This window comes from Centrocercus urophasianus, unplaced genomic scaffold, assembly GCF_019232065.1.
Source record: "Centrocercus urophasianus isolate 14NV4802_14NV808 unplaced genomic scaffold, USGS_Curo_1.0 seq_564, whole genome shotgun sequence".
Classification (NCBI taxonomy): Eukaryota; Metazoa; Chordata; class Aves; order Galliformes; family Phasianidae; genus Centrocercus; species Centrocercus urophasianus.
In genome coordinates, this window is record NW_024885160.1 from 13,319 (window position 1) to 25,061 (window position 11,743).

At 57.7% G+C, this 11,743-nt stretch overlaps 3 protein-coding genes across 7 annotated transcripts in view; 2 read left to right on the forward strand and 1 right to left on the reverse strand.

Annotated features, from left to right (window-relative positions):
- Positions 1-6,113, reverse strand: part of LOC122169694 (zinc finger protein 777-like) — a 14,599-nt gene extending 8,486 nt beyond the window's left edge. Inside the window, exons 1-5 of one of the 2 annotated variants that reach the window (XM_042836028.1) lie at positions 5,217-6,110; positions 4,409-4,535; positions 3,790-3,897; positions 3,083-3,193; positions 8-2,037 (exon numbers count right to left, since the gene is read on the reverse strand). In XM_042836028.1, coding sequence (XP_042691962.1) covers positions 1,178-2,037; positions 3,083-3,193; positions 3,790-3,897; positions 4,409-4,535; positions 5,217-5,720 — 1,710 coding nt within the window. In that variant the 5' untranslated portion in view covers positions 5,721-6,110 and the 3' untranslated portion in view covers positions 8-1,177. Of the gene's footprint in view, positions 1-7; positions 2,038-3,082; positions 3,194-3,789; positions 3,898-4,408; positions 4,536-5,216 lie in introns of those variants that run through there. The other variant, XM_042836027.1, reaches the window with a different exon arrangement.
- Positions 6,114-6,730: 617 nt separating this feature from the next.
- On the forward strand, positions 6,731-11,684 carry LOC122169696 (zinc finger protein 282-like). Of its 4 annotated transcripts, XR_006171612.1 has the most exons (6): positions 6,731-6,853; positions 7,853-7,979; positions 8,943-9,053; positions 9,322-9,675; positions 10,189-11,222; positions 11,350-11,684. XR_006171612.1 is itself a non-coding variant. In XM_042836033.1 (5 exons), the coding sequence occupies exons 1-5, from the start codon at positions 6,752-6,754 to the stop codon at positions 10,989-10,991; spliced, it is 1,497 nt and encodes a 498-aa protein (XP_042691967.1). In that variant the 5' UTR covers positions 6,731-6,751; the 3' UTR covers positions 10,992-11,684. The 4 variants fall into 4 exon arrangements, 3 of the variants coding, with proteins under 3 accessions (XP_042691967.1, XP_042691968.1, XP_042691969.1); XM_042836033.1 differs by having other exon boundaries at positions 10,189-11,684; XM_042836034.1 differs by having other exon boundaries at positions 10,192-11,684.
- Positions 11,481-11,743, forward strand: part of LOC122169697 (zinc finger protein 212-like) — a 5,657-nt gene continuing 5,394 nt past the window's right edge. The window contains exon 1 of the mRNA XM_042836036.1: positions 11,481-11,500. Coding sequence (XP_042691970.1) covers positions 11,481-11,500 — 20 coding nt within the window. The remainder of the gene's footprint in view (positions 11,501-11,743) is intronic.

An 11,743-nucleotide genomic window follows, 5' to 3' on the forward strand; every position in this document is an offset into this window, starting at 1 on the left:
GGCTCACACAGGCTCACACAGGCTCACACAGGCTCACACAGGCTCACCCCAACCTGCTCCAGATTCTGCAGGAGTCAGGTTAGCCTAAACCAGAGCCTGGAGCTGCCTCGCCGCTTGGCTGCAACAGGCACAGCAGCACTGCTGTCTTGTGCTCCAACATCAGGGCAGGTGGCGTTGAACAGCGAGGTCCTGGAAAGAGCTCACTGCTGGGCCAGAAGAGCTTCCAGCTAACAGACCTGCCCAGGAACACTTCTGTCCCTGCAAGCACGAGCCAGCCACATGCACCCGTCCTAGTGGGCACCTGGGGACCAGGAAGTGGCAGAGAGGTTTCAAAAGCCCCGTGAGCAATGGGGAGATCAAAGAGCAGCTTTAAGCCAGGTCAGACAGTGCTGTGAGCCCTGAAGCTGCACGATGTATTGGGGCTGTTGGCCGAACGCGTTTCCTTCTGGGATACAATGAAAGCCCATCTCTACTATCAGAAGAGCATACGTACCCCACGCTAGCAGGAGGAAAGAGAGATGAGGACAATAAAGACAAAGGAAAAAGTGTTAATGCAGGGGCAGATACAGAACATTATCCCAGCGCTCACTTCAGCCTGAGGGCACAGCTGAGCACTGCCTCTGGCTTATCAATTGTTTCTCCCTTCAGTTCCACTGGGAGTCCAAGAGGTACCAGGAGGAGCCTGGGCAATGCTGCCTCTATTAGGTGTGCTCAGAAGCAAGACAAAAAGGGAATTCCCCTGTCACTGCAGTACAAACCCAGGGTCTCCCTGCAAGTCATCAGTGACACTTCCTCTCGTGCATGTCTTTAATATCCTGGAGTCCTTTAAACACGTCACTCAAGCTTGCCCACGAAACTGAGCACAGCAGAAATTCATCAAGGAATGCAGGGAGGGAAACTCCAGGTGAAAAGCAGCTGTTTGCTGTAACCAGTTCAAATAACTGACTCAAACCTGGAGAGACCCGACACACTTTTGTTCTTAAGAGACTTTCAGCTAACTATGAGGTATCGCATCATCACCACCACGCAGAAGAGGGCAGTCATGCCGTGGTGGATCCTAATTCTACTTTATGATAAATAGAGAGACTTTGATGCCGAGCAGCAGAGACTCTGTCCTCTCCTGCCTTCCTCGCCCGGGGGCTGTAGGGCCACGCGAGCCCTGCACAACCTGGAAGCCCTATAGCGGTGCCTCCCTCGTGTGACTCCTGACGGCGCAGTTCCTCTCTCGCAGGTGGATCTTCTCGTGCTGAAGGAGGTGCTGCTTCTGGGTGAAGCGCTTCAAGCACTCGTTGCACTGGTATGGTCTCTCCCCAGTGTGGATCCTCTGATGCCGGATCAGATTGGAGGGATGGCTGAAAGTCTTCCCACAGTACGAGCACCAAAGGACCCCCGGGCTCCGGCCCGAGTGCACGCGCTGGTGGACGATGAGGGTTTTCTTCTGGGAGAAGCACTCCTGACACTTGCTGCACTTGTAAGGCTTCCCCTGCGGGTGCCCAGGTTTGCTGCGGTTGCTGCTGATGCTCTTCATGCACCTGGAGCTGCCACGTGCCTTGTTTGTGGCTGAGACGCCAGCGGGAGCTTTTACCTTCGGGTTCTGCTTGAAGCTCTCTGTGGCAACGTGGATCTGCTGGTGAGGCTGATGGATGAAGATGTTCTCGTCTTCAGCGGGCTCACTGCCACACAGCGTGCTGTAATTCTGCTGCTGCATCATCAGCATCTTCTTCAGACATAAGCCCTTCCTACATGCAACACACGAGTGAGGCCTCTCCTCGGGATACTCTTGCCTGTAGAATGTGACGGTGTTGATTTCACCAAGATCGCCTTCCCCAGAAGCAGATGGCACCAACCTGCTCATGCTCTGGTTTCCCAGGGGCACAGCAGAGCTGTACTGACTGTCAAAGGGCAGCACCTCGTTGGCGCTCTGGAAAACCACGTCTTCCGATTCCCCGGATAAAGCTGCGGGACACTCTGAGCTTTGCAGGCATTCGTCAGAGTCCAGCTGCTCTATTTTGAATGCTATCACCTCATCAGCTGGAACTGAGGAGAAAAACAAAGGGGACATTCACTGCCGGGAGACAGAGATGCTTCTAAAACGCCCATCCTTCCCCTGCCACCCTTGCATCAAACAGGCCCCTCTTAGCAGGGAGCATGAAACACTGCTGTACTGAGTCAACTGGAGAACTCAAACAAGACAGAATATGAGTGAAGAGCACAGGAATGCTGCCATTTCAGCTGGCTGAGCAGCGAGTGTCAGAAGCCACAACAGAGGGAGCAGAGAGAAGCGCTGCCTTCCAAGACAGCACACACTTCAGCGCTGCCCAGAGCTTCCAAAATTGTTTCCAGCTGTCCTCCTCCTCCCAGGTGCTAAGATCTCATGAACCTGGGGTAGGACTTTGCTTCCCACTGCATCCGCTGCCCTCCATACACCAACATCCCAGTATTTCACACTCTTCAGATGGTGGCGGCCCTTTCCACGAGATCCACCTTCCCTCTCCTCCCAGGATGTGGTGACCCCCCCTGTGCAGCCTCTTTGTTGAAGGGGAACACATCAACACTCCCAATTTTTGACTTGAGATGTGCTGCTCTGGATGTGTACGTAACAAGGTGACAACATGCAGAGGTGACACTACGGGTGGACGTGAAAAAGAGCACTCACAGCAGGGCAAATACCAACAAAAACTGAACAAGGCCTTTGGACGCCTCTGATGAAGCACAAGAAGAAACAGAGACCAGGACTGAGAGTGAGGGAGAAAGTATGAAACAAGGAAATGACTGCAGAGCTGGTATCAAGCCCTCAGGTACGTGCTGAGGGACTCCTCTGGAGCACAGCTCCTTCCTCTGAGACTGCTACCAAAAGCAGAAGAAATTCCAGGGAAAAATATCAGAAACGCCTCGTCCACCCATCACTTCAATCTTCCTACACGTCAAACTGTCTGTAACATTTCAGTCCGCTTTCTCAACCTCAGCACAGCTCTTGCTCTCTCCCCAGGGCCCGGCACATGCAGGGGGAACATCTGGGGTGCCCTCATGCAGCACCGGCTCTGCAGTGGCACAGCACTTGGTGGCACTGCTCAGAACTCACCCACGCTGAGCTCAGTAAACTCTGCACCCTCCGTGGCTTCCTGCTCCTCCGCACACACCTCTTCATTCTGCTTCAGAGCTCCCGCGAAGCTCGGCTCTGCAATGCTGAAGTCTGCTGATGTCAAGAGAAAAACTCCCTTACTGGGTATCACAGCACTTTGGCTCTTCCCTCCCTGCAGCCAGCTTGCTCCCTGCCACCCCAATTTCTTACACAACCTTTCCTCAGCACTACCTGCTGTTCTCAGCCCTGTAGGGAGAGGGCTTCCTCTTACCCCACAGCTGACAATGTTTCAGGACAGCATCCTCCCTGGTGCTACATCCAAGCACACACTTTCCAACCAACACTCCTTGGGTCTGGCAGACACCCAGTCCCAGAAGGACCCTTTCAGCTGACCCCCAGCCCCACAGATGCTCCCTTCACACCCCCAAATGCTGTTTTCTTCTTTCAAGTTGCTCTTGTTCTCTAGGGCACTGCACTCCTTTGCTGCCTTAGCTGCCTGCACCAGATCTAATCAACAGATATTCTGCTAATGGGAGATCAAACCCACTGTGTGCTTTCTGACACTGTCATTCCCCCGGAGCCTGCTCTCCTTGAGAAGTTCCTTTCATAGTAAATTAGGACCATCACCTGCCATATTCTCTGTCTGGGGACAGCACCACACACTCATTATCCCCAAGGGTAAAAAATGCCATCAATTCATCTCTTGCCTGCATTCGGCTCGGTAGGAATCTCCTTCTGTCCTGAGGTCACCTCACTGCAGGGCACTTCTCCTCTCTGAAGCCGGGACGAGAGGTCAGGTTTGGAGATTGCATAATCTGTTGAGAAACAGAAATGTTAATGTTTCTGTGCTGCATCAAACTGCTCTCATTGCTGCAGGTGACAGGAGAGGGAACAAGGTGCCAAGCCAAGTAGTGACGGGGAGGAATGTACCTCTTCAAACAGTACTGGCAGCAGCTGCATGCCCCAGAACAGCTCCATTGGCCAAAACACACCATCCAGCGAGAGCCCACTGCACGGGGGGCTCTGCACGGCCCACCAGCAGATGGCCTTGGGCAGAAAACTCCATCCCAGCACCAAAAACACCCAGAGCCCGAGGGAAGGGGCTGGTAGGCTGGGCTTGGCACACAGCAGGGCTCTGGGAGAGTCAGCAGCCAGTTCCCACTCCACTGAGCGCTGAGGCTCTGGATGCAACACGAGCTGTGCTCCATGCTGGCAGCGGGCACAGACCTCTGTGTGCTTCTACAGCTTTGGCTCCTGAGTGCAGGAAAGTTCCCCATGGCAGCTAACCCAGAAGCACCCAGAACTGACTTTAAAAGCGTTCTTTACCCAGAGAGTTCAGAGATTCACCGTCCCCTCTCAGCACGTTCTTGTACAGCTCCTTCTGCCATTCCTCCAGGTTCTCCCACTCTTGCTCAGCAAAGCAAGCCGTGTCACTTTCAGATGCCTCTGGGGCCTGCAATTGTAAAAGTCACAAACTCAGCCTGACACAGATACCTCTGCCATCCTTACAGCACTACCAAGAGAGAACTTCTGCATTTCTATTTATCACTGCTACCATACATTAGGTGCTGAAAAGACAAAAGAAATTATGCCTCAAAGCATCGTTACGACTCAGATCCTCAGTCTGAAGAATTTTCTTCCTCTGTGCTAATTCAGGGCAAGCATATTGCCAGTTTCTCACCGTTCTGTTTCCTTCAGTGTTATTTTTATGGGGATTTAGTAACCATCTGTCCTTTTGCAAAGAGATTCGAGTAAATATAAACTGGAATACACATACAAACAACCACCCCCAGTTGTATTTGCATTTCTAGCACAGTAAAACATCCTCCTCACAGGCAGCTGATGTGCTTGGGGAAATAAAGGGTTTCCTGGGAAACCTCAACCAGGTGCCACCAGCACTGGGGCACACTCAGTGCCCACAGGGAACATCCAGATCACAGCATGGCCTGGGTTGCAAAGGAGCACGATGCTCATCCAGCTCCAACCCCTGCTGTGTGCAGGTCGCCAACCAGCAGCCCAGGCTGCCCAGAGCCACATCCAGCCTGGCCTTGAATGCCTGCAGGGATGGGGCATCCACAGCCTCCTTGGGCAGCCCGTTCCAGTGCCTCACCACCCTGTGGGTGCAGTTTGTTACCTTGAGGCCGGAGGGCAGACGCAACACACAGAAGTTCCTGTTCTTCAGCAGGTTCTCCATGTGCTCCAGACGCCGCTGCAGCTGCCCGTACTCCCGGATGAGAGTGCCCAGCACGGTCAGCTTGCTCTCCAGCTGGTTCCCAAAATCCACCACTGTTTTTTCACAGTCCAAGTACTTTTTCTCAGTGGTTACCGTCCTTCGCTCTAGGTTGAGCAGCCGGGAGGCGTGGGCCTCTACGCTCTTCTCCACCGCCTGCACTGCAGCCACCACTGTCCACAGCGAGATGCTGGCGGTGCTGCTTGGCACGGCTTCACCTGGTGCTTGAGGGAGGCCGGATGAGCAGAGGCAGCTGCCGGGGAGCGCGGAGGCCATGTCCCGCTCCAAAGGACAGGCTGAGGCCGGCAGCTGTTCTGCTCCCGGTGTCCTGCAGGGTCCTTGAGCTGCTAAGGGTGGGAGGGAGAGCTGTGAGGCCTTGGCACACCGGGAGAGGGCTTCCCTCCCCATACAGAGACACCGGGACTGAGCCTCTCACATGGGGACACCAGGACTGGGGTTCCTGCCTTGTGAGGGCACGGCGGGCACACCAGGACCGGGGCAGTGACCTCATGTGAAGACACCAGGAGCGAGGCCTTAATTCCATGCCAGGACCCCAGACCCGGCCTTCCCCGCCCATACAGGGACACCAGGACCGGGCTGTTAACCCCACACAGAGGACACCGGGGCCTGGCTTTCCCATTCCGCTGGCAAACGGGCTCTTAAGTCAGGTAGGGAACAGCGGCACCGGGGCCCTCGCTCTGCCTGGGGACATCCATCCCAGCTCTCCCCCCACGTATCACGTCACCAGGAACGGGTTCTCACCTGGGACCGCGGCCTGCCCCCACACGGGGCCCTCATCCCACGTGTGGACCCCAGCCCTCCGCATCCCTCCGTGCGGGGACACGAGGCCTCACCTCTGCGAGGGCGCCCAGATGGAGCTTTCCCCGGCATGGGGCCGGCAGGACCGGCCGCTATCTCTCCGTGCGGGGTCAGGAGAGCCGGGCCTCGCCCCCACTACACGGCACCGGGACGGGGCCGTGGGACCGGCCGCCGTTCCACGTGCGGGCACCGAACCCAGGGCCTCAAGTCTGTGCGGAGACACCGGGCCCACGCTTCCTTCCCCACACAGCGTCACCCAGACCCGGCTCCCGTCCCCGCACAACGGCACCGAACCGCACCGAGCCAAACCGAACCGAACCGAAGGACCCCGGCCCACCTGCCCCGCGCCCGGAGCCGCCGCCGCCGCCTCGACCGCACCTGGCGCCGTACCGCCGGGAGGTGCCGCCTGGCCGCCGCTCTTTGCAACAGCGCCCCCTGCCGGCCGGAGGGCGCCATGCGCGGCGAGGAGAGGCGGCACCGCCACGTGAGCCGAGAGAGCGGTGCAGCGCGCATCCCGACCAGCAGGGGGCGCTGCCTGCACGAGGCCTGCGGTGGGAGCGATGGGGGAGGGCGGGTGCCGTGGGCTGCCCCGTCCCGTCCCGTCGGGTGTCGGTGTGGTGATGGAGGAGCTGTACGCCCGCATCGAGGCCCTGGAGCGGCGGCTGGAGCGGGCAGAGGCTGCGCTGAGGGACAGGGAAGCCTGGGGGCCGCGGTTGCCCTCGGTACGGCCCTTCTCGGGGAGGCGTCGGTCGTGGGTCTGGCGGCTGCTCGTGGGGCCGGCTGGGGGTCTGGCTGGAAGCTGCTCGGGAGCCCTCAGGCTGTGAAGGAGTGTCAGTGGGGCTGGGGGTCGCCGGTGGCTTTGGGGGTGAAGCTTCCCGGGCTGGACGTCTGCACTGAGAATGCTGGTGGTGCTGCTGGGGGGCTGGGGAGGTGCGTGGGGCAGAGGTGAACGTGGGGGCTCTGATCGGGGCTGTTAGGGGGCAGGGATTGAGCTGGGGGCTGCTCGTTCGGGCTGAGGGGGTGATCGGGGGGCTGGGGTCGGTCCTGGCGTCGTTATGGGGCTGTGTTGAGGCTGGGAGTCAGGCTGGGGGCTGTTATGGAGCCTTTGGCTGAGGGTCAGCCTGGGGGCTGAGGCGATGTTTGTGGGGCAGGGGATCAACGTAGGGCTTCCTTATGGGGGTCTGGGTGTCAGGCTGAGGTCCGTTTGTGGGGGGCTAAGAGGTTGTCTGTGGGGCTGTGAGGTGGTCTGGCAGTTACTGATGGGGACTTTGTGGAACCGAGGCTGGGGGATGATGCTTTTTCAGCAGTTTGGGGGCTTTTGATGCTCTGGGTGTGAAGCTGGGGGCTGCTTCAAGGGCCAGAAGGGGGCTGGGGGTGTCTGGGGCTGGTACTGAGCCATGGGGCTCCTGCACAGAGATTCTGGGAGAAGGGTGAGGCAGGCTAGATTTGGGTTTCGGGGTCAATGACGGGCCTTTGAAGGACTGAGAAATCATTTTGGGAACAGTGCAGTAGCCTATGGGATGCACATGGTGCTATGGAGAGATTGAATGGGCTGATGGGGGGAGGGGGCTGAGAGTGGGCCTGGAGGTTGCTTGTGGGCCCATTAGGAGGGGCGAAGGGGCCTTTTGGTGAATCTGAAGGGCTGCTAATGGGGCTCTCAGGGTCTGGGAGCTGGCTGGGAGGAGCTGGCAGACGCACTGAGCCCAGCCCTCTGCCCACAGCTGCCGGTGACTTTCAGGGATGTCTTTGTGGAGTTCAGCAGGGACGAGTGGGCCCTCCTGGATGATGAGCAGAAGGAGCTGCATCGGAGCGTGATGCAGAGCAACTGTGAAATGCTGGTGTCCCTGTGTATGCATCCGTGCTGGTTTGGCATTTCCCATCGCTATCCGGGCTGCTCTCCCTGGGTTGCTTTTCTTTACCTCTCATTGGGATCTGTAGCCCCAAACAATCAGCTCCAACTCTTGTCCCCTCTGGGAGCAAGTGGAGGCTGTCGGGCTCAGGAGGGGGTAGAAAGTGCTCAGTGTCTCCTTGTGGAAAGCTGGGATGCCGTCCTCTCTGAGCTGCCTTACAAATTCTCACTGCCACGATCTCTGTCAGGTTTCCTGTGTGTATCCCACGATGTCGTATGGAACATCTCTCTCTGGCCAGTGTAGGTTCTGTCCTCTCCCAGCTCCTCGTGCCACTCAGCCCACTTGCTGGCAGGATAGCATGAGAAGTTGAGAAACCCAAATGTCTGCCCAGCACTGCTCAGCTGCAACTGAAACATCATCGTGTTACCAACACTGGTTTTCTCCTAAGGCCAGAGCATGGCATCATAGCAGACACGTGGACAAAATCAGCTCTGTCCAACCTGAAACCCTCACGCTTGTCATTGATTCTACCCAGTGCTGAGGTGAAGGGAGCAGTGGGCTTGGATTTCCCTGCAGCTGGTGTCCCCTTAGCATCTCGTGAGCTCACCTCCAAGTACAACCCAGGTGAAAAATGAGGCACGAGCCAAATCCTGCAGTGGGCCAGATTGTTTTCCTGTCTTCAGGGCACTTTACACCTGTTGTGTGGGGGAATTCTGGGAGAACAGGTTTGTCTAGTAATCCTAGGTGGAGCAGAGATGAATTATCAGATGAGCCTGAGGGTGCTTTTCAGATCCTCCATAGAGCTCCCTGTCTTTGCCTGTAACTCCTGGCGTGCAGCTTGTTTGGAGGTGAGGTTTTGATGGATGGGGTGTGGGCTGTATGATGACAGCACGTGCAGAAGACAGTGGATGCACCTGCAAAGATGCTTCACGTCTCTGATGTTTGTCTTGTCCTTGAGCAGACTGTGACCTAGCCAAGCCTGAAGTCTTATTGCAGATGGAAAGAGGAGAGCCATGTGAACCAGCAGAGCCAGGCCTGGAGGGCACGGCGGTGTCCCTGAAGCCAGCTGCAGGTGAGTGATGCTGAGTCTCAGCCATGCACGGATCCTGGCTCCTGCCTGCTTACCAGCACGCCAGCGGTCCTTGCCCTCAGCCACAGGGACAGGGGCAGCTCCTGTGGCCGTGCACAGGGGATTGTGTTGGGAACATCAGTAGCCTGGAAGTCTCCCCCTGGCACGGAGCCCAGTGCCTTGAGACCCCCAGAGGGGACCCTCCGGCCCTGTGCTGGCTCCTATGGACCCCAGCAGGGGCTGGTGATGATGAGCACTCTTCTGTCCCCAGAACCCGACGGTCCTGGCTGTGCGAGCGGTGAAGCCCTGCTGCAGGTGGAGACAGAGCAGTCTTCTACAGGGAGATGCAGGAGCCTGGAGGACAGCAGGAGCCCTTCGGATGCATCTGACAGTAGTGCACACGAGTGTCTGGCGAGTCCACCGAAGCGAGGGACCCTGAGCCCTGGCTGTGCCTCACCTGAGGTCGTAATCCCCGCCTCTGCCCTTGTAGCACACGTTCCTCAGGAAGCCATAGGAGCTCCAGCAGATCTCAGCCACCTGGCTACCTCCCCTCCCTGCCCCATCCCCACGTGCTGCCAGGAAGTGCTGACCTTGAGCCTGCCTCCATCTCTTCCTCCTGCAGCAGGTAAAGTGCAGAGCCCTTCCTCCCTCCTGCTGGGCTGGGGGCTCAGGGAGCACAGTATGCAGCATTAGCTCTGCATGAACCTTTGCTGAGGCTTTTTGGACAGATTTCTACATGATTCACATGGGCCAAGAAGGGGTTAGCGCAGTAAATCCAGTTACCAGCTTTGAAACTATATAAAAATGGGATATGGCTTGGTGTGAACCAAGTCAGTCAGTTGGTTTGCGCTGAAGGATGAGCCCTTGATGTCTCTTTTGGGCTCTTCCCATCCTCAGTGATGTTCATCATCCCTTGGGGTGTCTGAGGTGACTGGCTGTAGTGGTGTCCAGCTGTGCTCTGGGTGGGTCTATGGTCTGGGAAGGCACTGGGCTGGAAGAAGAGAGCAGTGCTGGCATTGGTAGCAGCTCCTGGGCGAGGAGAGAGGGAGACATGAGGGTCTTTATGCCCCCTGGGTCTTTATGCCTTGTTCTCAGGACTGAGCGGAAGAGTGATGCTGGGGTTCTGCCAAATTTCCAGCAGGTGCTGAGGTGGGGATCCCAGGAGAGGTCCTGCAGGAGCGGATCGGTGCCGAGGAGGGTCTGCAAAAGGAGGACTTGAAAGGTGCAGGGAACAGCGGCCAGTGTGTGGCAGCGGATGCTCCTGAAGAGCCGAGCAAGGAGGAGATGCCAGACCTTTGCCAAACAGCAGCACACGTGGAGCCCAGCAGCTCGGCTGATCTGCTGGCAAAGCCAGAGGAGAGCGTGGGCAGAACCGCTGCCTGCCAGCGAAACTCCTCCCGAGAGAAGTTCTACAGGTGCGTGGTGTGCGGGAAGAACTTCCTGCTCAAGATCAACCTCATCATCCACCAGAAGAGCCACAGCAACTGGGTGCCGTACATCTGCATCGAATGCAACCAGACCTTCAAGTCCAAGAAGAAAATCCGGCGTCACCTGCGGATCCGGGCGGCCACGGGGTTCTGCCCACCCTCCGACACCGAGGGGGGCTCCAGCCTGGCGCCCTGCAGGGCCGCCCAGCCCCACACCCAGGGCAGCAGCACCAGGGAGCAGTGGGAGAAGTCCAACCCCAGCCGGTTCCCACTGTCTCCTCAGAAAATTACGTATACGTGTACCGAATGCATGGAGAACTTCTCCAGCCAGAAGTTTCTGGTGCTGCACCAGAGGACGCACGCTGACCGGCATCACTTCACCCTGTGTCTCTGCTGCAATAGGAGCTTTGTCTGGGCCTCCGAGTTCGTCCACCACAGCCAGAGCGACGCGGGCAGGAAGCGCTACTGGTGCAACGAGTGCCAGAAAGCCTACAAGCAGCTCCACTGCTCGTGAGGGCACCAGAAGAGCGACATGAGAAGGGAGAGCCCGCATGAGTGCGGCAGCAAACTGCCTCTGTGCTCTGAGCCTGTGTAGGGGAGGGGGAGAGGAGGGCGAGGGGGCACTTCTGAAGATGGGGCTGCTGCCTGCTCTTCTCTCTCCATCCTCGACCGTGGGCTCTGGGCATTGTGGCTGGACCATCCCACCCTGCCTGGCGCCTATGGCTGTGTGCTCCTCTTCCTGAAGGTGGGAGGAGCAGCTGTGAGGAGCTGCTTTGGGGCTCTGGCTGTGGGAATTGGGTTCCTCCCCACAGCTGCATGTAGCTCTGCTGTGCTGCTGCTGGGAAACCTCCAGCTTTGTCACCTTTATACAGACACCCTCCAGCACATCCGTGTCCCGCTGCAGCATCCCATGTCTGTGCCCTTCGTGGAGCTCCTGCGGGTCCTTGCTGCTGCCCTGAGGTCTACCCCTCCCTGGCTGCCAAGCCGGGGGCATTTTAGAGCCATGACGGGAAGAATTCGGGGGTAAAATGGTGGAATTGGAGGGAGCGCTGCATGTGGGGTGGGCACTGCTGGTGGGCAGCGAGGGAACGAGAGTGGGTTGTGTTGGAAAATAACGCGTGTTGGAAAATGATGTGGGGAGGGGTTCCCTGTGCCTGTATGATGGGGGCCGTGCTGTGGGGCAGGCTGGTTAATGGGCTAATTAAACCAGTCCTGGGAACGGAGTGGTTCTGTGAACGTTGGTGGGGCTTTTGGGGACTGAGAGGT